Source organism: Podarcis raffonei, chromosome 15, assembly GCF_027172205.1.
Source record: "Podarcis raffonei isolate rPodRaf1 chromosome 15, rPodRaf1.pri, whole genome shotgun sequence".
Taxonomy (NCBI): domain Eukaryota; kingdom Metazoa; phylum Chordata; class Lepidosauria; order Squamata; family Lacertidae; genus Podarcis; species Podarcis raffonei.
The window spans coordinates 21643407-21670770 of NC_070616.1; the positions used below are offsets into that span (position 1 = coordinate 21643407).

General features: G+C 43.5%; 1 protein-coding gene across 2 annotated transcripts in view; it reads right to left on the reverse strand.

Moving 5' to 3' along the window:
• Nucleotides 1–26965, reverse strand: part of GRAMD1B (GRAM domain containing 1B) — a 209906-nt gene extending 182941 nt beyond the window's left edge. The window contains exon 1 of one of the 2 annotated variants that reach the window (XM_053367385.1): nucleotides 26756–26965. Coding sequence is in view for 1 of the 2 variants with exons in the window: in XM_053367391.1 (XP_053223366.1) it covers nucleotides 26756–26781 (26 nt within the window). In the remaining variant the exon portion in view is untranslated. The remainder of the gene's footprint in view (nucleotides 1–26755) is intronic. The other variant, XM_053367391.1, reaches the window with a different exon arrangement.
• Nucleotides 26966–27364: the final 399 nt, after the last annotated feature.

The following is a 27364-nucleotide window of genomic DNA, read 5'->3' on the forward strand; positions in this document are numbered from 1 at the left end:
GCTAGAGCAAAGAAATTCTAGCCTCCCACCAAGTCGCAAATTGTTTAATTTTAACCCAAGAAGTTGCAAACTTAAATTTGTCTGAGTAGTCCACACCCACGTGTAGCTGAATCAGTTTTCGAGGAGCAATTTGGCTTTTTCCTCTTCATACCAGTAGGTGTTCCCTTTGTGTTTTTCTGTACCTTTTCATTTGTTGATTCCATTCTACCAATTAAGTACCAACAGGGTATGAGTGCAGATAGCTGTATGCATCCTTTAAAAAATAAAATTCCTATTCAGGAAGGGTGCAAAAGCACATAGTCAGACAATTGTAAATTCGTTTTGCGCAAATCCAACAGATAAAATATGAGGGATTGTATCTATAAAGCCAGATTGGATCTATTATTGTGCCAGAAATAAACATTAGCACAGCCCAAATTTGTTCCTATTTGTTCTGTGAACCGCCCTCAGACCCCATGGTACTGTCAGGAAGTTCTTCCTAATGTTTAGGTGGAATCTTCTTTCTTGTAGTTTGGATCCATTGCTCCGTGTCCGCTTCTCTGGAGCAGCAGAAAACAACCTTTCTCCCTCCTCTATGTGACATTCTTTTATATATTTGAACATGGCTATCATATCACCCCTTAACCTCCTCTTCTCCAGGCTAAACATGCCCAGCTCCCTTAGCCGTTCCTCATAAGGCATCGTTTCCAGGCCTTTGACCATTTTGGTTGCCCTCCTCTGGACACGTTCCAGTTTGTCAGTGTCCTTCCTGAACTGTGGTGCCCAGAACTGGACACAGTACTCCAGGTGAGGTCTGACCAGAGCAGAATACAGTGGCACTATTACTTCCCTTGATCTAGATGCTATACTCCTATTGATGCAGCCCAGAATTGCATTGGCTTTTTTAGCTGCCGCGTCACACTGTTGGCTCATGTCAAGTTTGTGGTCAACCAAGACTCCTAGATCCTTTTCACATGTAGTGCTCTCAAGCCAGGTGTCACCCATCTTCTATTTGTGCCTCTCATTTTTTTTGCCCAAGTGCAATACTTTACATTTCTCCCTGTTAAAATTCATCTTGTTTGTTTTGGCCCAGTTCTCTAATCTGTCAAGGTCGTTTTGAAGTGTGATCCTGTCCTCTGGGGTGTTAGCCACCCCTCCCAGTTTGGTGTCATCTGCAAATTTGATCAGGATGCCCTTGAGTCCATCATCCAAGTCGTTGATAAAGATGTTGAATAGACAGAACCCTGTGGCACCCCACTAGTCACTCTTCTCCAGAATGAAGAGGAACCATTGAGGAGCACCCTTTGGGTTCGGTCAGTCAGCCAGTTACAAATCCACTGAGTGGTAGCATAGTCAAGACCGCATTTTACCAGCTTCTTTACAAGAATATCACGGGGCACCTTGTCAAATGCCTTGCTGAAATCAAGGTAGGCTACATCCACTGCGTTCCCTTCATCTACCAGGGTTGTAATTCTGTCAGAGGCCATTAGACTTTGTGAAGAACTAATTTAGAAATTCATGCATTGGGGCTCTGAACCCTGATTGGGGCAAACTGATTGAATAACAAGAGGTTTCACAATTGTAAAAGTTCACCTAAAATGCACTGACATTTAAGTTGAAGCCTTGCCCGACCTCTTAAATCATCCTGCTTCCATTTTTTATTATTATCTATTTTATGTATATTAAATTCCATCCACAGGCAGGCTGTTAACTGATGGTTGCAGTTATTACAGTTTCTATGAAATATCCTCAATCCAGGTTGAACTACTTCCTTTTTTAAAAAAAACAACAACCCAAAAGTTCTTTCCTTACGTATTAAGGGCTTTAAGCAGATCCATAAATTTCAGTATCAGAGGCTTCCCTTCCACTCTTTAAATGTAAACATAGCCTATTCTTTTTTAAAAATTTAGAGACAGGCAAGACAAACACAATCAGCAAATCACAGAAGACCAGAAAGCACAGAAACACAAGAGAGAATACATAAGTATGTCAAATGACATTTTGGAAGCAGCAGTATTGAATTCTTAGTAGACTGAGCAGTTGATCCAGAAAAAAAGTTATGGTAACAAGAACAGAACCTTGAACCACTTTTCAATTAAAAAAAACAGCAGCATGAACTATGAATACGTTCATAGTAAAACTATTAACATGGATTTTCTGGGTTGCTCTGAACAAGTATCTTCATGTGTTTGATGTCCAGGGAGGAAATAATATCCAAAAGAGAGATAGCGACTGAAACCTCTCAGTTTCTGGCCAGTGTGCTAATCAAAGATAGTGAGAAGTGAGGACTTCTTTCATCATATGAATCTTCCCACAACTACAAAGGACCCAAGAAAACCAAGCTTTCCCAATGTTCTCCCTATACAATGTTTCTATGCTCAAAGTGGAATCTTAAATACGTATACTTGGGGTTAAACCCTACTTAGGTCAATCCTTGGTCAGGGCTCTTCACCCAGTGTTGGAGTTAAATATTTGGAGAATCCCTCAGAGATGTTTTAGTACAGTTGGACCAAAATGGATTGTTGCCAGGCAATGGAAAAGATGACACCCTCCTCATTCCGTGTGCAGAAGCAAACCTGACAGAGGGTACCTGACCCTTAACTTCAACACTGACAATGGGGCAGCATCCTCCAGTGCATCTGAGTTGGCTTAGGGGATGCAGGGCAAATCGTGCGGCACACATAGGCCTATGAACTCAGCACCCTACAGTACCTGCTGCCTGAGGCAATTGTCTCACTCTGGCTAATGGTAGGCCACCCCAGGGCTTTTGATGCCAATGTACAGTACAAGTCAGTTTGGCGTGAAACTGAAAACAATCCTTGATGAACTGAAGGTCATCTTTCACAGTCCCAAATCTTGATTCTGTTCCTCTGCCATGCAAACATGCAAAGCCCAACTGAGCTGCGCTTTAGGAAGGCTGCAATGTGAGATACAGTGGTACCTCGGGTTACAGACGCTTTAGGTTACATATGCTTCAGGTTACAGACTCCACTAAGCCAGAAACAGTACCTCGGGTTAAGAACTTTGCTTCAGGAAGAGAACAGAAGTCATGTGGCGGCGGCACGGCAGCAGCAGGAGACCCCATTAGCTAAAGTGGTACCTCAGGTTAAGAACAGTTTCAGGTTAAGAACGGACCTCCAGAACAAATTAAGTTCTTAACCCAAGGCACCACTGTACTTGTTTTTTTAAAAAGTTATATAAAAGGAAAAGGGATTATATCGCTGACAATTAGTCTCACTAGGGATAATATGATAGCCAGGCTGACTCTTATGCATAACAAAACCCTTTCTTGCAGAGTCTCTGAGCAACAGGCTCACTTTCCAACTCTAAGACCCTCCTGTCGCTTCAAAGAAGAAGGGGGAGCTTTCCAAATACTAAGGAGAAGAGGTCTCATTTCTCAGGCCGGAAAATAAGCCTGCCAAGAATAATGGCAGCTCTCTGGTCACATGGGTGCTGTGCTGGTGTTCTATTTCTAGCAAGTGGTAATTAGGAGCTTTATTAAAGTCATGCTCCTTTTAGGATTCAAGGTCACCTTTTAAAGAAATATCCCCAAACTACTATTCAGAAACCATCACAGCCGCTGGTTCCAGAGAGCAGTGCTTCACACCTTGACCACAGGATCAAGTACTGAAGATGCCCAGTACTGAGTCAGCCCACTGGTCTATACCGCCCATCGCTGTCAATTCTGTTTGATAGCAACTCCCCAGGAGTTTTCTCCAGTCCTGCTATCCAATGATCCTTTAACTGGAGATTCTGGAGATTGAGGCCTTATGGATACAAAGCATGATTCCTAACCCCTGAGCTGGACTAGGACCTTGGAGATCAGGGTTCAGATCCCTGAACTCAGCCATGAAACCACTGTGTGACCTTGGGCCAGCCACTGTCTCTCAGCCTGGCCTACCTCACAGGGTTGTTGCAGTGATGAAATGGAAAGTAGCAAAGAAGTGTGCATGCCAACCTGAGCAGCTTGGAGGAAAAGTGGGATATAAATGTAATAATGAATAAAATTAAGCCAACAACCTCATTCCCTTAGGGATAAATAGTGGGGGCACGTACCAGCAGTGGTTTGGGACAACCCCAAAAAGTGGGTGAGGTCACCTCATCGACATGCATCTGTCCACCCATAGCCCCCCCTCCCATTCCCACACATCCACATACTCTTTCCCTCAGTCATGTATACATTTCATATTCCATTGTCCCAGGTTCACCTATATAACTCGCCCTTCATTACAATGCAATAACAGGACAGGATGCAATTTCATAGATTAAAACCAACAGATAAAATCTCTTGACAGGCTGCCATATATTAAAAAATGAAGAAAAGGTGCAGTTAAAACCACAACAAAAGCAGTAATAGCAATAATAATCAAAATCCAGTCAAACATTCAACGCAACTCCCCTCCCTCCAATAAAGGCCTGCTGGAATACGTGGGTTTTCCATTAAAGGCAGGAACTCGTAAGTGTTGGCACCCTCTATCTTTTCCCAGAAGGGGGTGGTGTCAATTATATGCTCCCTACTTCTGCAATTGTAATTTTCACCCCAGGGTTCACCTAGGTTGGTATGGCAATTATATCTTAAGGGAAAACTTCAAGTATCTCAATGGACAAAGCTCTGATCCACCCACCATTTTGGACTGGTTTCTGCCAGCATACAGAATAATTCTTTAAAAGTCATTCATTGGTGGTATCTTACCACACTGTGTCTGACTCATATTACAAGATCAGGCTGCTCCTGGTGCTCATGGGGCTGTGAGGAGCAGCGATCAAACTGGCATATGTGGTGGAGTTATGCTAAATTTTATAAATTTTGGAAACAAGTGACCACAGAAATCAGTGGACTTAATAGGTTTTTAAAACATTATCTTGGATCCTAAATGAAGTATTTTGTCTGTCATTGATAAAGGTAATGCAGGTATTATATGTAAACAATTAATTATATAGCTCCTGGTAGCTGCTCAATTAGTAATCACTCCGGGTTGAGGAGATGCCTTATATTATACCCTAGATAATGGGCTCATAAATGTTACATATGTTCCTTGCTGTCTCAGAGAAATTGATCTATACGATTTGTGCAGCTAGGGGTGATGCTGATATTTCTGACTTGACCTCTGTTTGGAAGTTATTTATTAACTACATGACAATACAACCACATGGGTGGCAAATCCCTTTGAAATATGATTTTGTTTGGTGGCGTTTGTAAATAGACATTTTCCTCTTCTTGTCTACATTTTCCTCTTCTTGTCTTTATTGTTCAGTGTAAGAAAACCCAGTGTACTGTATTCTATTTACTGCTGATTTTTTTACTATTTGATTGTATTTTCCCAAGCTCCTTGCATTTAATTCATAATACCTTTTTGGTTGTTAATGTCTGTCCCTTTTCTCATTTGTACTGTCTGTTTTATTGTTTAATAATAAATTTATTTAAAATAAAATAAAACCAGGGATACTGATGCAGCTCACACATACTAGGATTTGTATCTGGATGCAATCCATTCGTTTATCAATGGAGCAACAAGAAGACCCAGCGTTCCTCTGCTTTTGATTCTAAACTGATTCTACTTTAGACAATATTTATTCCCAAGACACGCTGCTTTGTCATCTGCAGGGTTCACAGGTCCTGTCCTCAGAGACCTCGTCTCCAATTCTCCTGCTCCCTGGAGAATGAGGCGATGTCTCTGTGTATTGGAAGGGCACTGCCAAGTAGATCATTGCTATGGTAATTACATTTGACATTTAAATTATAACCCAGGATAATTTCATTTAGGCTTCTACAATAATAACAATCAGAAAAGAGCAAGAAAACATGCTGCTGGGAAGAATGACAAGCTGTCAGAGGCAATCTTAACCCATTGCCATTCCCAGCTGGTTTGCACCTCTAAAAAGCCTGTTGGAGAGCCTGTTGCAAAATGCACAATTTTTACTTCCCCCATTGTGCCTGCAAATAAGAAGCGTGGAGTTTGTTGCTATAGGCAGGTTTGGACAGAGCTGTGTAACTATCGGCCAGTGTGGGGTAGGGGTTAGAACATGGGTAGGTAAACTAAGGCCCGGGGGCCAGATCTGGCCCAATCGCCTTCTAAATGATTAGACTAAATCTGGCCCACAGTGGTCCTGGAATCAGCGTGTTTTTACATGAGTAGAATGTGTCCTTTTATTTAAAATGCATCTCTGAGTTATTTGTGGGGCATAGGAATTCGTTCATCCCCCCCACCCCAAAACAATATAGTCCAGCCCCCCACAAGGTCTGAGGGACAGCAGACCAGCCCCCTGCTGAAAAAGTTTTCTGACCCCTGGGTTAGAGCGTCAGACTAGGACTTGGGAAACCAGAATTCGAATCCCTGCTCAGCCATGAAGTTCACAGGGGGGCTTTGGGCTAGATGCAGTCTCTTGGCCTAGCCTACCTGACAGGGTTGTCATGAGATAAAATAAGGCGGGAGAAAACAGTATACATACAGCACCTGGACCTATTGGGAGGAAAGGTGGGAGATAAATGTGTTAATAAATCTCCCATGTAGGAGAGGACCAGATAAAAGCCACCTTCTCTCACACAGAAGCGCATGTCAACCTGTGCAGGGAGCTGTTTCTTGGTAGTGCTCTTCCATGCAGCTTCAGTATGTGAACAAAACATGAAGCCTCAGTCTGCCATCACATGGAGAAGACACCCATGTTGCATGTTATATGTTGTGCGAATGCCTGATGATCGTCTTCCAAAGCAACGACTCTATTCCGAACTTAAAAATGGAAAGCGTAATGCTGGTGGTCAACAAAAGAGGTTTAAAGACTCTCTCAAGGCAATTTTTATGTAGTATAAACACCAACAAGTGGGAAACACTTGCCTGCGAGCGCTCCAATTGGAGAGCAGCCTTTGCCAAAGGTGTCATGGGCTTTGAAGACCCTCGAACTCAGGACGCAAGGGAGAAATGTGCTAAGAGGAAGGCACACTTGGCAAATCCACAGCGTGATCAACTCCCATCCAGAAACCAATGTCCCCACTGTGGAAGGACGTGTGGATCCAGAATTGGCCTCAACAGTCACCTACGGATTCATTGTTAAAAACCGTGTTTATGGAAGACAATCTTACTCAGCTACGAGCGATCGCCAAGGAAGAGAGGCTTAGAGAAGCAGGTCTCGTGAATGGTGTGTGTGTCAAGCAGATCACGAAACCCAAGCAGACATTTCACAGAATCATAGAATTGCTGAGTTGCAAGGCACTTCAAGGGCCAACTAGTCCAATCCCCTGCAATTTGGGCCCAATTCTTTTTCTTCCGAAGAGCACTGTTGAACATTGCAATTTTGCCTCTGTATTTGTACTTCTTATAGACTAAGGGCTCGTCCCCATATTACGACCGCATTATATATTATTTCCCCTGGGTTCAGCAGCTTTTCTCTTTATTCCATGGCTATGCCTTCAGAAAATCCAATCTTACCCATGGAATTGGATCTCGCCAGATGTGAGGGAAATCCGAAGAGATATTTTGCTAGTGAGCTTCTGATTCAGCCAGTTAAGATTGGATTTTCCCAAGGCACAGCTGTGGGACAACAAGAAAAGCTCTTGGACCAAGGGGAATTAATCAGCACACAATGCAATCAAAATACATCAAAATAAGGGGCAAGCAAAAGTGTGAATGAGCTGCAATAATCAAAAGCAGTCAGAGCTCTGAAATGGAAGACCTGATTTAAGGCAACACCAGCCAAAGCTTCCACAAACACACCGTAAGAACCAACGTGGCGCAGGCACTTCGGGGTTGAAATGCACTTTAGTTGACATGGGATGCAAAGTCATTAAGGCTAAGAATAAAACTTTTATCAAGTGGGCTATGTTGAATGAAGGACTATGTATAGACTGTATAGACTGCCTCTATGAAAAATACTCAAAGTTTGCCTTTTAGTTCACCTCAAAAAGGATATTGTGGAGTTGGAAAAGGTTATGGAAAGGGCAACCAAAGTGATCAAGCAGGTTGAGTGACCCGCCTATGGGTGAAGGCTACAGCATTTGAGACGTTTAATTTAGAGAAAAGGCAAGTAAGAAGTGACATGATAGAAGTTTATAAAATTGGATAAAGAGTTTCCCCTCCTCTCATAACACGAGAACTCGTGGAAATCCAATGAAGCTGAACTTTGGAAGATGCAGCACAGATATAAGAAAGGACTTCTTCATGTAGTGCGTAGGTTAACTATGGAACTCACTCCCACAGGAAGCAATGGTGGCCACCAAGTGGGAGGTCTTTAAAAGAAGACAAATTCATTGAGTTTATGGCTATCAATGACTAGGTCAGAGGCAGAAATGGGACCAGCCGGTGAAAGGCAGATAATAAATAGAAAAAGAAGAAGTCTGTCATAAGGGAACATTGTTGATTATGAATTGCCTGTTTTAGAAAGCAGAGAACTTGCAATTAAGAGGACGACTAAGCTTCCTTCTGTGCTCTGCCACCGATTCCCTTGAGTGGCTCTCATGAAAAAGAAAGTATAAGCAACTCATTTGATCCGACTCAGAGGTTATGCTGTGTCTACCTCTGACTGAAGCTGAGGTCATCCATTCATTTGGCAGTCCATGAAGAAACAACCACAAAAAGTTCAAGATCATAAAGTGTAATTATGAGAGCCGTTTTATCAAGCAGTGGGAGTTAGTTGATCAAATAAGACTAAACAAGCTACAGCAAGTGATTTTCTCTCTGTGATGTGAGCATGCCGGCTGGGAAAAAGACAGTGAAAGTTCGTGTCCAATTCTCATACTGAGAGTCAGAAGGCAGCCTGTCTTTATTGTTCCCCAGTACAGTGGTACCTCGGGTTGAGAACTTAATTCATTCTGGAGGTCCGTTCTTAACCTGAAACTGCTCTTAACCTGAAGCACCACTTTAGCTAATGAGGCCTCCCACTGCTGCCACGCCGCCGCTGCACAATTTCTGTTCTTATCCTGAAGCAAAGTTCTTAACCTGAGGTACTATTTCTGGGTTAGCGGAGTCTGTAACCTGAAGCGTCTGTAACCCAAGGTACCACTGTATTTTGCTCAGCTCAGACCATGGACATAGCCAAGGGGGGAGAGGGAGGGTCAGCTGCTCCCTAAATTAATAAATTAATAAAAATCAATAAAAATACATAGCTAACTGAGTGTTTGCCCCCCTCCTCACCCCAACAAAGGGCCTGCCCCCTTAACAAAAATCCTCGCTATGCCCACAGTCCCGACTCCTTGAAAACTTTGCTTGTGTCATGCCTGTGGTCAGGACCATGTTCAAATGCAAAGATCAAACCTCACAATAAAAGTTTCTGCCTCCAAACACCTAAACCTAAACACGTTGCTTCTTAGAGGAAGTAGCTACTCAGAACTTTGGGGCACATGTAAGAATACTTAACTTTTGTGGGATGCTTTCAAGTGTCCAAAATTCTTTTACAAGCATTATCTAGTGGTAATCCTTACAGCAGAGCCAATTCTGCTTCCCACTGGAGAAGCAAACAGTCCTGCAGTGTTGCCAAAACCACCACCAAAACCCATCAAATTGCCAGCAACTGAGTTAGAGCCTAAATGTGACAATGACATCTTGTGGACATTCTAGGCAGTACTTGGAGATTGCACACCCCCACACCCCAACCACCTTCGGTTATAAACAAGAAATGAAATTAAAATTTTCTGCTTAACTGATCCGCTGCTACCTGCTAATTTAAACTGTAGGCTGTTCAGTCTGTGCAGTGTGTCTTAGCCACTAATTAGTGCTGAACTACTTCTCCGCAGCGCTACCTCTGAGATAGTTATCATTAGCTCCTTTCCTATTCCTGCATTCATTTTGGCTCCAACATTTTGTTTCAGCTTAGCAAATTTCATCCTTTGCCATCCAGCCTCTTTACACAGAGAAGCCATCGAGCCAAAATACCTATTTTTCCAGCTGAACTAATAGGACTCTGCTGTGGGTGCACCATTTTATTGTTTACCCATCAATTCACTGTTAATTTCTGTGGTGTTTTCAACTGGTGGTGGTGTTGTTTAGCTCTTTGTACTACCGTATTTTTCGCTCTATAACACGCACCAGACCATAACACACATGTAGTTTTTAGAGGAGGAAAGCAAGAAAAAAAATATTCTAAACGAAATAGTGGATATATGATTTTTGTGGTTCATGCTGTGGCCACAGACATGTGATCTGACAGTGAGTTTGGAGTAGCCCAATGCAAAAATCCTGAGGATCCATGTGGATCCATGCTTTGTAACCACGGAGGAGGGAAGGAAGGGGAACCATGGATCCTCTGCTCACGACTGCAGCAGATCCCCCCGCCACCCGCAGGCATTTGCTCCATAATACGCACAGACATTTCCCCTTACTTTCTAGGAGGAAAAAAGTGATTGTTATGGTGCAAAAAATACGGTATATTGTGTACATCAGCTTAGTACAAAAATGTGGAAGGAAATCAATCAATTAATATGGGGGAGGGAGAGAGGGGTGGGTAGTGGCTCTCCTAGATTTCATTTTTTTTGAAGTCTTTCCCAATTTTTCTACTTGGAGATGCCAGAAATTGAATGTGGAGCCTCTTCCGTGCATAGTTCTACATAGCTCTACAGTGGCTGATTTTTTTTTAAAAAAAACACCTTGAAGGGCTAGGTGGAAATCATTAAACAGTGGTAATAAAATGGAGTGTTTGGCCAAGAAAACAATTCTGGCTATGCAGACCAAGCAGGGCTGGCCAGTGGTGTTTTGCTGTGTTATAAGAATTTAAGGTCTCAAATATATAAATTCAGTGTTCATAAATATACAAGGCAAACACATACATAAGTATATAAACCACGTGTCTGAAATAGTACAGGAGAACAAGCCAGAAACCATTTTGACACTCCCAGTGACCACAAATATTCCTCTGCAGTTTGGATGGAAATGGGAAAACCCTCCCCATTGTCTATGTGCTAACAAATCCTGCCTTAAGGGCACATTTAAGATATGAATAGGGTGAGCCTGTGACCTGGACACAAGAATTACGTATTTACCATCACAAAAGAATGGCCAGGATGCCCAGGTAATCCAATCAGTGACCATTAACAGGTTTCCTGCCAGACAGGAATGTATGATGTATTTCTGCTGTAGACTGCCCCTTCAGTGATGTATGTATGATGTATTGGGGGTTGGCCTTAAGCTTGCAGGGTGGCACACCATTGTTCTGGTCTCCTCCTCCCTCCTGCATGTGGTGAGCAGGGGACCCTGTTGCAACAGTTTAATAAAGATCAGGCTTACTAGCTGCTTTGCTTCTCAATATTCTCTGGTTGGCCTCTGTTATTTTCTCCTACCGATAGGGAACCCACTTAAGGACTCTGTACAGGCTCATTGGAAGACAGAAGATCTACCCACCGTGGAAGAATGGCAGATGAAGGTAATAGATTATATGGGACTGGCAGAAATGACCAGCAGAATCCAAGACCAGGGAAAAGAGACGGCGGAAGAAGATTGGAAGAAATTTAAGGACTATCTTAAGAAACATTGTAAAATTATTGAATGTTAGAACGATGTTGATTTTGACATTAAGTGGTTTTAGCTGTAATGATTATGTAATTAAGAAAAGAAAGGTCAAAAACTATATAGAAATTAGGGGAAGGATTTGCTGAATTGAACTAATTAGAGATTGGAATACAGAAAGGGGAGGTATGAGGAGGTCTGGAAAGTAAGTTTTATGAATATAGGGGATTGAAATTATATTTGTTGTTGTATGTGTTTTGTATGTATTTTTGTTGTTTCTGTTTGTTCTTTTGTTTTTTCTATTTTATATAAATCTTTAAAACTTTAATAAATATCTTATAAAAAAAAGGACTCTGTACAGGCTCTTGGATACCCCATAAGGGAAAAAGAGCAGCTTTTGTTTACGACAGCTGCTCCAGTGCCCCCACCCACTGCCTCTTTCTCCAAACCCACTGCTGCACCTGCCTCCTCCTCTGCTTCCTGCTCCTGCCTGGCATGGCCAGGCATGGAGGGGGCACATGCTGGCAGGTGGCCATAAAGGAGGTGGCGATGAGAAGCAACAGAGGAGGCCTGATCTGCTGCCTGAGGTGACTGCCTTACGTCACCTCACAGATAGGCTGGCCCTGAGATCAGAGGAAAGATTGACAGCAAAGAGAAATGGAAATGGATTGTGGTGGGAATGTAAGAAAGTAAAGAACTTCTGGGAAATGATATATAATGAGATGAAAAAGATGTTGAAATATACATTCTTAAAAAAACCAGAAGCATTTTTACTTGGTATTATAGGCCCAAGACATTAATAGACAAGATGTCAAACTGTTCTTATATGCAACAACAGTGGCAAGAGTATTGTTAGGCCAGAAATGGAAGCAAGAAGAAATTCCGATGAAAGAAGAATGGCAGACAAAATTAATGGACTATGGACAAAATGACAGGAAGGATTTGAAACCTGCGGGACCAGAGATTTACAGAAGATTGGAAGAAGTATATGAATTATTTGAAGAGCAACTGTAAATCAACAAATTACGCTAGTAGGACTGCAAGAAGTTTTGTAAGGAGAAATATACGAAGTGTTACAAAGTAGAAAAAGATAGAGATATTGGTTATGAGTTTGAAATGTAATAGGGAAAATAAGAAATGCATACTAAGAGATTAGATTGGAAAATTTTCAGACAGGACTGATGGAAGTCAAAAAAATTGAATAAGATGTATGTTTAATTACTGTTGAAAATGCTATGTTAAAAAACTAATAAAAAATTATATATATAAAAAACGGAAATGGAGTTTTCATGTCAGGTTGCCTTAAATGTGTAAATGGAAGAAAACACTTCATGCAGGTAATCCTTAGCATAATGAGGTGCACCATGTAGAACAAAAGCTGCAGGGGGACTTTCGTAGGGAAAGAAGTTGCGCAAAGCTCCTCAAACTACAATTTAGTGGAGAGAAAGCTCTGGAACACTGTGTTTCAACAGGGAGGAACAATAGTAAAATAACCCCAAAGGCTGCATAACCAGCCATACCCAAATGTTCCTCAAGGCACCAGGTATGGAACTGAAGCCCGCATCTTCTTAAGTCCATGTGTGTGCTTGTACTAAAAATAAAAATCCCTTTAAGCCTCATTAATGAAGAAAACATGTTCTCCATTTCAATTCACCCAGAGTGAGCAAGTGCTTTTCTGCCTGCAATTTACTGATAGCTGGGCAGAGAGCTTCTAATTTTAGCTGCCCTTCTTCCCAGATCAGGGGGAAAGTGACAGTAATGATGTGCGTCTTATTGATATCTGACATGCAAAACAAATGAGCAATCTTCATATTCTCCAGAAATACCTTTGGATATGATTGGTGCCAGTTTCCTTCTCATTATTTCTATTGGAGTGTCCTTTCTGTGGTTGGGAGATCAGAGAAAGTTCAGCTGCTGCAGAAACTATAACAGGTTCCTATATGTGCAGCCTATTAATTGTTCCCTTTGCAGATAAGGTCAATGAAGTAAAGACTTTCCCCATATCACTCAAAAAGAAGCTGTACCATTTCAACGGAGAAGGCTCTTTTGTTCTCATTCCCCCATCTTTCTTTTTTGACATCCTGGAGTGACCATGTCCATTCTTTTCATTAACTTCAAAGTATCATTTATTTAAAGAGGAAATTTAAATAAGATTCTGTTTCATTAGTTAACTGGGTTAATATTAATATATAATATTCACAGCAAACCATTCTTTACAAAAAGGGGAAAAATCTATTTCTTTGACTTAACACTTTTGTTAAAGATGCTTACATATTTTAAAGCTGGTAGTTCAAACCTCCTTGGGGTGCAACTGCAGAAACACATGAACACTAGAAAAGTTCCCCAAGATTGAGTTTAAGAAACAATGACTGATAGATGCAGTATTTTTATCATTACAGTGGTACCTTGGGTTAAGAACTTAATTTGTTCTAGAGGTCTGTTCTTAACCTGAAACTGTTCTTAACCTGAAGCACCACTTTAGCTAATGGGCCTCCTGCTGCCACCGTGCCGATTTCTGTTCTCATCCTGAAGCAAAGTTCTCAACCCAAGGTACTATTTCTGGGTTAGTGGGGTCTGTAACCTGAAGCGTATGTAACCCGAGGTACCACTGTATATTTTTTATGTTGCAAACAGGGAAATAGAGTGGCAAGGTTTTGGCCCCATCTACACCACACATTTGAAGCTGTATCATGCCACTTTAAACCACCATGGCTTCCTCCATATAATCATGGAAAACGTATCATACTTTTCCGTCTATAAGGTGCCCCCATGTATAGGACGCCTCCTATTTTGGAGGACTCAAATTTAAGAAAATGAGAAGAGATTGTCCAGAGTTGTTGAGCGTTTTGGGGAGGGGGATTACCCAGGGTTGCTGAGCTTCTTATAGGGGCGATTGCCAAAAATCGCTCACCCGCACCCATCACAAAATCCGCCTTCCATCTGTCCTATTGCCGGCACAAGCTGCCTATCGCCCGCCCAACTGCCGGAGCGTCAGCCAATCAACACCACCCATTGACACAGCAACCAATAACACCCACAATAGCCGCAGACAGCCACTGCAGCAACCAATCAAATGTCCACCCTGTGCACTACCTATGTATAAGACGACCCCCACTTTTTAGCATGATCTTTAAAGAAAAAAGCACAGTCTTATACATGGGAAAGTATGGTAGTTTGTCAAGAGTGCTCAGAGCTGTTAGGAGGCCCCTATTCCCTGCCCAGAGCTACAATTCCAGGTTCTCTGGGAAGAGGAATTGATTGTTAAACCACTCTGGGAATCGTAGCTTTGTGAAGGGAATTGGGGGTTGTCTCCTAACAATTCCTGGTACCCTTAACGAAGACTCCCATGATTCTTTGTGGGAAGCTATGACTAGTTCAAAGTGGTATGGCAGTATTCTAAATGTATGGTGCAGATATTGCATTATTAAACTGAGAACTGAATCCATCTTAACTGCCCACTGCTTTTCAACTGGACAACACTGTGCCTTGTAGCAACCATGATTCAGCACAAATCTCATCAGCATTTGAAATATCGTCGAAAATGAGAGTTGTCGCACTAATCGTAACCAATGCACAAACTGTAAGGATCCAGGGGTCTCCAACTGGTGGCAAGTACGGCCTAGAAACTTTACCTCTTAAACCACCAGGCAAGTGGCCTAATCTGTGTTACGGATCGCTGAAGGGAGTACTAAATCATTTCAACATGGCAGGATCAGGAGGCCTGAAAATATAACAGCTTGGTTGAGCTGCTACAGTTGCCTTGCCTAGCCAGCCAGCCAAGCTGGTTTCTGCCCAGAGAACACCCCTGCAACCGTGTGCATTTTGTAAAAATCTGTTTATCTTGCTGAGAGGACTCAGCCTTGGTGTGTGCAGCCTTGATGGAGAGACCCTGACGTTTGTTTAAATTAAATCCTGAGAACTATATCTAGTTACACTGGGGGAGGGGGGAGATGCTCAGTCATTTGAATGACAGACAGCCTGGAGATAAGGCGGAAGTGTCCTATCTCCTCTGGCACCAGCTTAATCTTAGCCATGACCATTTATGACATAAATGATGTTAAAACAAAGATGGCAAAGACAAGGTCATATCATCTCTCTAATCTGCTATTCCTCTGGGTACTGCTTTTCTTTCTTTCTATTTTCTCCATGATTCCTCCCCTCTTCCATCTGCCTCTGTCTCCTTTTATTCTCTCCCCTTTCCCACCTTTTCTTGAAATGCAGCTGTTCAAAGATGTCCACAGATGTATCTATAAAACATCAGTCTTACACTGGTCCCAGCAGAACTAAAAAACACACAGCAGTACTGTCTCACATGTCTGACTACCCATCCTCTGCTGAATGAGAATGGAAGGGATAAATACCATCAGAAAGCTAAGGGGAGTCTGGATGAAACTGCGGTTCCCTTCCAAACCTGTGATCCTGTGTATGTGAGGTTTAGAATCTGGTAGAAGAGGCAAGTCAGAAAAGTTTATTTGTAAGATAATGGCCTCAGCAGGTCAGTTAAGTACCAAAGAGTGACCCCTGTTACCATGGAGATAAATGAGTGGGCCTTTTCCCACCACACGTGGCTGGATGCAATATGGCCATAAAATGGAGAACAATAGGCCTGGGTGTGTGTGAGTATAAGCTGTCAGTGCTCCCTTTTTGGAGGGCTGCTTTGCGGGCGGGAATCCAGGGCCTCCCTGCAATCCGGGAGTGGGGTGGAGTAATGCCACCCACGTCAAGGGATCCCTGGCCGTGTCACGCCCCCCAACCAATCGGGTTGGCCTGAGGGCATGGCTATGCCTGTTTAAATTGTGGTGCAGCCAGGGAGCAGCCTCCTTTCTTCTGTACTTGTGTTTGTGTATTTATTTTGGGAAGCTGGGGGGGGGGGTCCAGGGCCTCACCACGCAATTACAGAGATAGAGACATGTCTTTCTCTGTTCTGAACCCATGCTGTGATTTGGGACTTCCCTGGGAACCCGATGGAGAAGAAAGATCTGTTGGGCGTTAGTGCAGTAAACCCCTCCATGCTACACTCAGGTTGTTGTTGTTGTTTAGTTGTTTAGTCGTGTCCAACTCTTCATGACCCCATGGACCAGAGCACGCCAGGCACTCCTGTCTTCCACTGCCTCCCGCAGTTTGGTCAAACTCATGCTGGTAGCTTCGAGAACACTGTTCAACCATATCATCCTCTGTCGTCCCCTTCTCCTTGTGCCCTCCTTCTTTCCCAACATCAGGGTCTTTTCCAGGGAGTCTTCTCTTCTCATGAGGTGGCCAAAGTATTGGTGCCTCAGCTTCAGGATCTGTCCTTCCAGTGAGCACTCAGGGCTGATTTCCTTAAGAATGGAGAGATTTGATCTTCTTGCAATCCATGGGACTCTCAAGAGTCTCCTCCAGGTTGTATATATGTGCAAATAAACCGCATGTGCTAAAGACACCACAGTCTCTTCATTCCAAGGAAACCAAACTTGGAGTAAGCAGAGGAACCAATGAATTCTTTCACTGCTCAGAGATTGCGGTGCATGCCACACTATGGCAAAACTGTAATCATTCACATGGGAGTGTCACAATGTTACAAGCAGTTTATAAACTTTCTTCAAATCTTCCAACTCTGTCTATAAGAATCTCTTATCTTTATCAGGTGAGCATCATCTGTCACCTCAAAATATCATTTTGTGAAACGTTTTGCTTTTGAATATTGATTGGCATAGTGAAAGCTACTGCTTTGCTTGCTCTGCTTCTTTATTCCAATTCTACCCACTCCCTTTCCCCCCTCACACTCAGTTTACTTGGGAGAGCAAGCAAATCAATAAAGGAAGATTTTGTAAAAACCCAATTAGGTGAAAGGGGATATTACTCACAGAAGGCGATCGCAGAGCAAATAGCTGGCCTTGGAACATTTCTAGATGTGAATCCTCACAAACTGGAGATACAAAGGATGATTAATTTTTAATTTTGAAGTGGGTTGTCCAAAAAAAGAGTTGAAGAGATTATTTTTCTCTTCATTTCCTGGATGAGCACAATGAGGGTCAATTTAAAAAAAGCTAACAGAACCATCTCAGCTGCAAGTTGTTCCATGTCAGCATCTAACGAAAGCTCACATCCTGGGTTTGTAGAGATTTTATTATTGTTTCACTCAGCAGAGAAAAGGAACCTGGTGAGGAAAGGAGCTGGGAAGAATGGGGTGTTTGGTTAAGCCTTGTTTATCTGCTTAGCAAGATGGATCTGGATATTGGCAATGATCTAGCTCAAAATCAACATTTTTGCAGGGTGCAAGGACAGGGGAAAGTAGTGCTGCTGTGTCAGTGCCACAAAACCTGAAAAATCACCTGTAAAATATGTTTATTAGAGGGTTTCATAGTCCCAAAAGGAACTGTAGTTGAGTGGCCACTACAGATATAATCTCATTTTGTTATAGGGTTTTGTTTTTGAGAATTAGTGAGCCCATTTCGCTTTGCGGCTCTTTCTCCTCTTTTTTTGTAATTTTGAAGCTTTTTATTCCTGCACACTTTGCCTGCGTAAGATTTTGTAAGACTTTGATGTATATTTCGTAGAAATAATTCTGCCTACAAGAAAGTGATATAGAACTGAGGGGAACAGATTAAGGAAAAATTGAATGGCCACTTACCCATCACCCAAAAAGAGGAAAGGCATCATCAAAAAGGAGGACAAAAGAGGATATACTTCAATATTTGTATGCACTGTTAGAAAAGTTAGTTGCCACCCCTCACTCTCTGCTCGCAGCAGCTAGATTATAGGGGGTTCCCAGCGCTCACCCAGGGTTTGTGCACCTTTGGAGAACTGAAGATGCAGCAGACTGTCATAGCTCTAAGAAATATGATTCATTCACATATTTACACCTTCAGTTTGCATGGAGGGAGTCCAGGTAGTCCAGCAAGGTCCTCTCAGCAGGGCTTGTTCCCCACAGCAGTGCAGCACTGGAGTCAAAGGCATCTCTCCCAACCAGGCTCCAAACTGTCTGCCCAAGATGGATCTCAGTCTTTGTTCTCTCCCTCCTTCTTCCCAGCACATCTTGCTAAAGACACACTTTTCCTGTCACCTCACACTCACTTACCTTGGCAGCCTCTGCCTTCCCAGGCTCAAGAACTCCTCTCAGATTAGCCTTCAACACCTTTTGTCATATTAACACCTCTGTCCCAGATGAGGCCCTGGCTTGGGATGGAAGCTTAGCCTGTATTTTTCCACTGGCCTGCAAACTTCCCTCCAATACTCCAATTTATCAAAATCCCACCATTTGCTAATTCATAGGGTTTAGGGGGTACCTCCTCCCAACTCACAACACCACAGATACAAAATCAGATATCATTACTATCATTTAAATAGAAATACAGTCCACCTTTCCATGGTGAGGTACATGGTGACTAGTGTGCTGGCCCCAGGGGTACCCAAGACACACAGTCCAGGTCCAGTCTAGAATCCAAAGGTTCCACTAGGAGTCAATCCGATGGAGCCGAGGCAGGAAACCAGGCAAGGAAAGGTACAAGATCTGGCATACATACAGCAATGTTGCTTCCGCAACCTGGGGTGGCGTCTGACAGCCTTTTGTCTTTTTGGGGGTAACAGCCAGTCCTGATCCCCTGGCGACGCACCTCCCTGTTTTGCCCGAAGGTGAGCACTCCTCCTGCGAGTACTCAGGTCTCTCCTTCTCTCAGACCTTAGTCTCTGCAACTCGGGAGACGTCGGTGGGTTACTAGACCCAGGGGCCGCCTCAGCCTCCCCTGACCAAACCGGTAGTGAAGCAGCTGTAAGTGATGGCCCAGCTGAAGGCAATGAGGTAATCCCTGCATCTGGAGCCAGGACAGGCTCAGGCCCCTGAGGCACCTGTGCAGACTGGGACTCTTCAGGATCAGGCCCCAGACTTGGTTCAGATGATGCCTGAGGCAAAGGATCCGGTGCAGACTGAGACCCCTCTGATTCCAAGTCCGAGCCTGAGTCCCAAGCCATCACAACTAGTGACCTGTCTGCAGTTCAGATAACGGCTGATGGGACAACTTCAAGGCTCTTCTTGTTCTCATTTCTGATGGTTCTTTATCGTTAAACCAGAGTTAGACCACACAGCCTTACAAACAGGCATCCCCTTTGGAGAGCTATCCTATGATAGCCCAAATAGAAGCCTATCCTTTGTAAAGCAGGAAACCAACCCACTCTGCTTGTCATGAGTCCATGGAGAAGTCATGGGCATATTTTGGGTTGGGGAAAAGAGATAGAATCATAGAAGCATGGAGTTGGAAGGGGCCACAAAGGTCATCTAGTCCAACTCCCTACAATGCAGGAACCCCCCCCCCCAATGTAGGGCTTGAACCCACAACCCTGAGATTAAGAGTCTTCTGCTCTACCACCTGAGTTATCCCAGCACTATCATCAGAGGAGGCTCTCTTAGCCATTCCACCACCTTCAGAAGTGTGGGAGATGGTGGCCAAAAATGGTGGCCTTCTAAATAAAGGTGAAGGTAAAGGGACCGACTCTGGGGTTGCGGCCGAGGGAGCCGGCGCACAGCTTCCAGGTCATGTGGCCAGCATGACTAAGCCGCTTCCGGCAAACCAGAGCAGCGCACGGAAACGCCGTTTACCTTCCCGCCAGAGCGGTACCTATTTTTCTACTTGCACTTTGACGTGCTTTCGAACTGCTAGGTTGGCAGGAGCAGGGACCGAACAATGGGAGCTCACCCCGTCATGGGGATTCGAACCGCTGACCTTCTAATCGGCAAGTCCTGGGCTCTGTGGTTTAACCCACAGCACCACCTTGTGTCCCTGGCCTTCCACTAGCAGCCCCTAAATTGTGAAACTCCATCCCCACAGAGCTGTCACACAAAGGTGCAGTCTTCATAGCATAACTTTTCTTTGAAGACATACCTCTTTGCCCTAGTTATTGACAGCTAAGGTGTTTTGCGGGACCCAGCTCTTTGGTTCAATCTAAACTATTCTGTTTTGTTTGGAACAGTTTTACTTGGTTCCCCTCCCCTCCACTGACCCTAATTGTATATTGTGAACCTGGTGAAGGCCAGTTAAGAAACAGAATAAAAGAAATAAGATGGGAAGCTCCACTGAAATCAGTTTTGACTTATTTTCAGCAAACGTGTTTATTTAGGATCAGAATGCCCTTCTGTTTTTTCCCCCAACGTACATCCTGTCCCACATTTTAAATATGAGTTCTGCTCAGAAATCAAGCCTGTCATATCTAGTGGATTGTTCCTTTGGGATTCTGCTTGCTGAAAGGGGAAAGAGGGCAGGGAGGTTGTCTCAGCTAGAGAGCCTCTGGATTTTCCAGCGTGCTTCATGTCACAACCATGAGTGTCACACCAAAAGGAGAGATGACAGACTGTTCTTTTGCATTAGCCTCTGCTTTTCATTCATTCAGAGGGAGGAAGATGGTCACAGTCACCCCAGATGTGCACCTTAATGAATGTCACAGAATGGCATTTCCAACCCCTCACCTATTTTTTTCCAACTGACAAAGAAAATACAACAGCACCAAGCAAGGTTGCAAAACCCATTTTGCATCTAGAAGCAGAAAATGCAAATGCTCCCTCCCACTCATTAACACGGAGCACTAATTAACATTGGATGCAGTCCAGAGGGATGTTCTCTTGTGCAAGCCCTGTTAAAACAAACAGGAGCTACAAGGAAATTACCAAACAGATTTTCCACACCCCCCAGGCATTCTGCAACATTAAAATCCCCTCTTCCGCAGGGTGCCAACTGATTTGAAGCAATGTAAGTCCTAGGGTGGCAGAACCCCTTGGCAAGTACTCAGAAGATTGGGCTGTTGATTTGGCAACAGAACTTGTCGCACTGTGGAGATGTTAAAGAGGAGGCTGGATAAAAACCAATCAGGGATGACTTAAGCCTTCCGGCGCAACAGGTTACACTTGATACCCTGCAGGGCCCTTCTAACTCTTAATATATTATGAGTCATCTCCAACATGGTAATAGAATTACAATGAATTCACACACTGTGATTTCACATGGCTCAGCAGCAAGGTGAAAATCAGAAGAACACAGGTACAGTGTGGGAAGAGGATAACTGTGATGCATTTATCGTGTTTAGCATTGCAGAAAGTATGTGCAGCAAGGACAATCATGAAGCAAGGCTGTCCTGGTGTCAGGCTAATATGTATGGAAGAAGTGGCACAGCGAAGCACCTTGCTGGAACCATTTTGTGGGCGAGGTGATTGCATGCTGCATTGTGTTGGCAGCAAGTGCCTTTGAGTCAAAGCGTTGTCCGCCCAGGATTGAGGGCATGGTGCTTATTGTGGACAGACATCAGGAGTCCAGATATGTTGGCATTAAGGCAGCAGGTATTTTTTTGTGGGGTGCGTGTGTATGTGTGTGTGAAGTGGCAGGCATGCAGAAGTATGAACAAAAATATATCCCCCCCCCACATACATTTTCTTTCCCCATGGCTGGAATACGTACAGCAGCTATGGGTCAACCATTGTTGGTAAATGTGCCACAAATTAAGTCCTTAGCACTGCTCTGTAGGATAGTGCCCAGAGCCGGCCCAGCCATTAGGCAGGGTGAGGCAATTGCTTCAGGTGGCAGAAGCCTCCCAGGCAGCACACCCATGGGTACCCCACCTGCTCTGCCACATTCACTGCTTGTGGAGAGGTTTCTCCACCATTGGCACCAATTTTGGGCAAGATTGCTTCTGTTTGGGGTGAAATTTCACCCCAAATTGGTTTGATTTTGCTCCAAATCAGCACCAATGGCAGTGCTGCTTCTCTGCCAGTAACAGATGCAGCACAATGTGTGGTGGCAGCAGAAGAGGGAGCAAACACCGTATTTTTCACTCTATAAGACGCACCAGATCACAAGACGCACCTAGTTTTTGGAGGAGGAAAACAAGAAAAAAATATTCTGAATCTCAGAAGCCAGAACAGCAAGAGGGATCGCTGCACAGTGAAAGCAGCAATCCCTCTTGCTGTTCTGGATTTTGGGATAGCTGCGCAGCCTGCATTCGCTCCATCAGACGCACACACATTTTCCCTTACTTTTTAGGAGGGAAAAAGTGAGTCTTATAGAGCAAAAAATAAGGTAGGTAGGAGCAAGTAGGTGGTTATTCCACAGCCCACAGAAGCTGGGGTGGGGGGCAACAAACCTGCGTACAGATTAGAACATCCACTGGCCTGGGTATAGTGTGGGTCAAGCCTCCATTATTCCTTGTCTCTACTACACTTACTGCTGTCTGTTTTTCCAGACTCTGCAAATGACACCCATTAGTGGGCTACTGGGGACGCGGGTGGCGCTGTGGTGTAAACCACTGAGCCTGAGGCTTGCCAATCGGAAGGTCAACGGTTCGAATCCCTGCGTGGTCCCAGCTCCTGTCAACCTAGCAGTTCAAAAGCACGTCAAGTGCAAGTAGATAAATAGGTACACCTCCTGCAGGAAGGTAAATGGTGTTTCCATGCACTGCTCTGGTTTCACCAGAAGTGGCTTAGTCATGCTGGCCACATGACTCGGAAAAACTGTCTGTGGACAAACGTCAGCTCCCTCAGCCAGTAAAGCGAGATGAGCACCACAACCCCAGAGTGATTTGCGACTGGACTTAACTGTCAGGGGTCCTTTACCTTTACCTTTTTACAAAGTCCACATATATATTATGGCACAACTCACCATCCTCATAAATAGCAATAATAATAACAACAACGGCCCACCCTTGCTGCTAAGGTCCCAGGGTAGGTTACAATTAAAACACAATGTTAAAAACAGTTTAATACAACTTATAATCATGTAATTAAGGTGTGTCCTAAAATATATATATCTCAGGTGTCAAAAGCCAGGGTCAGGATGTGCATCTATAAAGAAGGCACCAGAGGCTCCTCTGTGGAGAGTTCCACAGCTTAGGGGGCACCACAGAGAAGACCCTCCCCAGGGCCACCACCAAGAGGGTCTTCACACAGCACATGGTTCACCTGTGGAACTCACTCCCACAGGACGCAGTGATGGCCACCAACTTGGATGGCTGTAAAAGAGGATTGCACAAACTCATTGACGATAACACTATGAAAGGCTAGTAGCTCTGCTCTACAGTTGGAGGCAGGATCCTTCGGCATACCAGTTGCTGGAAACCACAAAAGCAAAGAGTGCTTCTGTACTCAGGTCCTGTTTGCAGGCCTCCCATGGGTGCCTGGCAGCCACTGGTCTGCAGAAAGCACAGTTCAAATTCACACTGAAGATCTAATCCCCCAGTTTTACGGCTTTCAGCACAAAAGAGCAATGTTGCCAGCATGAAGTCTGGTCTCTTCAGGCTTCCCCAAGCAAACAGACCAGGGCCTTGGTAAAAGACTGAATGGTCTGGAAGCAGCCATTGAACACAAAGCCCAGCCATTGAACACAAAGCCACAGACTTCAGCTTGGCAGCCAAATAGCCTGGCTGCTTGGCTGCCATACCCTTTTCTATGGAAAAAAAAACAGGTAAGTCTGTCTATTTTAGAAGTTAGTAAATATTCCCCTCCGTTAAGTTTTACAGTATTTTTTTTCAGCTCCTTGTACTGATTTAGGCCACATTTACACCATACATTTAAAACACCATGATACCATTTTTTCCCAATCAATCAATCAATCAAATACCTTTATTGGCATCACAGTATAAAATGTTTCAAGTAATTGGAATAATTAAAAAGACAAGGGTGAAGCTATCAAGGGTTATAAGCTCACACTATGGTCGTGTGCATTTGGATATTCTGCTACGCCTTGTCTATTTCCTGTAAGGATAGTTCGCTGGGAACACTTTTGGATAAAATTGTGGCTAAAAAGGAAGCTACTAAAGCAGTCATAACTTTGCCCCGATCTGTCAGGAGAAACCTTATTTGGCTTCTTCTCAGAGTTGTGGGCCGGAGGTCCAACATTTTGCTCAGCATCAGTTGGCAAGGTCATGATACCACTTCAGACAGCCTGGGAACTGACCAGTGGGCCTCTCTTTTAAAATTTCATTGATAACATACAAAGGGCTCGTCCACACCTCTGCTTGTCTCGTGCCTAGAAAGGTCTGGTCCATAGCTCTGGGAGGGGAATAGGGACCTTCTAGCAACATTCAGCTCCCTGAACAAACTACAGCTCCCATAACTCTTCAGGAAAAACCATGGCTGTTTAAAGTGATATTATAGGACTTCAAATGTGCAGTGTGAATGTGGCAATAGTGTGCTCTTTCCCTACACAGGCAACTCCCCTCAGCTTCTTTCTTCCATCTATGTAAGCTTTTTTCCTACTTCTGTCATTCATTTACTCAGTGCCATTAGCAAAACAGCTCGGACCAGAAGGATCAAATGAGTATGCATCACGCTGTGATACGTCTTCTCATGGACACATAGACTTTGACCTGACTGTACAGGACAGGTCCACTTGTTTTAGGATTGAATCATATCCCACCTGTGGCAGCTTGCCAAATACCTTCGGAAAAGGATGCTGGGCCCAGGTGTTTACAAGTAACCCGTATTTCCATTATGAAGCACCCACTCTTTGCTTTGTGCTTCCTTTCAGAGCTTGCATACGAATTATCATTGCTTGCCCCCAGCTGAACTCTGAGCAGTCTGGAACAGAGTGATCTGACCACCCAATGCTAATAAGGGGGGAAATATCCCCAGCTTGCAGAATAAATGAACAGTATGGAGCAGGCAGCATGTTCTGCATGCAAAAATATATTACTGACGGGTTTGCCTCAGACCTCAAAAAGGGAAAGTGTTTTATATATTCATAGAGACTGCATCTCTTCCAGGAATCCCAACTAAGTGTCTGCTGAATTTGCAAAACATTTTTACCCGACTCTAGATGAAATAGGAACAAGGAAGGAGAGGGGGATGGAAACCATGCAAAAAAAATTACTGAATTCATTAAAATGTTTGTTTCAGCTAAGAAGATCCATCTGTTCAGGTTTGCAAATTCCAACTGTACATACTCTTTATTAAAAAAAAAAAAAGGCTCACTGTACTGCAAATGAGCATGTAGCTCACAGTAAAACATATATTTGATAGATTTTTCTGCATGGAAAGAAACCTTGAAAATTTCACCAAAGATTTGCTCAGTTGAATTTTGTGAACACTGCTCTATTGCATGGCTTGCCTTTTAAAAAAAAAAAAAAAAAAACAGGGTTAAATGAGTTGACAGTGGAAGAGACAGGAACTAGGGAAGGAAAGATGTAGGTGTATGGCTTAGCTCTCTAACTCCCCCAGACAACAACTACTGGAAATCCTATCTTGATCTAAGAACTGAGACTTCAGCAGATACTGCTTTCATGTTTTCTGAGTCACCCAACCTCCACACAAAAATTAGCCCCTTGACCCCTTTAACCAAAATACATCTTGCAGATGACACTGGATATAGCTCAGGCTCATGTATTTGCACATATTTTTCTATATGCAGCCTGACATAGATCCTCAAAATACAGAAGCTCTGACCACAAGCTGGTGGTGGACGGAAGAGGGAGTTGTTTTCTGACATCCATTTACAGACCCACCTTTCGCTGCCAGAATCACCTTTGAGTTGCACAAGAGGAACACTTCATTGTGGCTATTTTTGCTATGTTTTCAGAGCACCGCAGGATGAAAGCTGCTATTCTTAAAAAAAAAAAATTCACTTTTTAATCCAAACCTTTCACTGTTGTATGCAAACTAAGCAGTATTTGCCTTAACATGTGGCTTATTATGTAGATTGCTTTAATTACCTGAAAAAAACATTGGGACATCCAATCCATTTTTGGGTGCAATATTGTAAGGGCTCAAGTATAAAACATGAAACTCCATAAACTGTCTTTTGCCCTTTTCTTTAAAGGCACAGCTGAAATATTAACTAGACTATGGAAAGCTTGGTTTCTCAAATCAGGATATTAGTGGGAGCAAGTCTTTTGCACCATTTACTTAAACGTTAAATGCAAGTATGTTTGTTTCCTGGCAATGTACCTGAGGACCAGACATTTGGTTACACTTGTTTCCTTCAAGACCATCATCAGCAAACACATAAAAGTCAGTCATCCTACACCTTTTTTTTTTTTTTTGCAGTAAGTCCATGTTAATAGCTTTACCACAACATCTGGCAATAACTTTGAGGTTCCAGGAATAGACAAACATGTTAGATAAGACATTTGAACTACCACACGGACACCTCTCAGATTAAACTGTGCAATAAATAAATAAATATCTTGTCAAAATGATGCATGCTTTTTGGATTGTTGTTGTTTTTATAGCAAAAAAAGACTAAAAACAATTAAGTTATATACCTGGTTCCACAGCCAGGGGGTGGAGAGAGAACCGGTTCCAATCTCCCCAGTGTGAAAGAGGCACAATGCCAAGCTTGTATGTGGTCCCTAGGGATGCTAACTGGAATGCTTATAGTAACACTGGGAAGGCTTACCTTCTTCGGCTCTGAAAGGCACTCATTCATCCAGACAACCTGAGGGAGTCCTGTCAAAAATCCATCTAAAGGGGAACTCCTCACAGCAGCATCCCCCACTCCTCAGTTAAATCCCAGCCATGTGTGAAGAGAGCAGAAGATTCTCCAGCTGGATGCACAGATAAGGCTTGCAAAAGGAAGTTTTTGCTGTGTGTAAGCCTGGATCTTCAAATGTGGAAAGCTCAAACCACAGGCTCCTGGTGGACAGATGCGTGAACCGTTTCTCTTAACATCCAGTAACACATCCACCTTTCACTGCCGAGAACACCCTCTGCCTCCATGAGAGCTCTTCATTTTGTTAACTCTTGGCTGGCTGAAGGATACAAGGAGGCAGTGCCTGTGAGTGTGAGTCTCCCCATATTTTCCAGCACAAACACATTCAACTCGTCTCCCTCGATATCCTCTCCCCAGGATGCTGCAGCTTTTAGTAATGTGATCTGAGAAAAATAGCAACAATAAAGAGAGATTTAAAAGGGATCTGGCAGAGAACAGAGGCAGCCCTGCTGAACAGACCTACCAAGCTGTGACTGATAAGGTCTGGCTAGAAGGCTATTATTAGAAAGGTGCAAG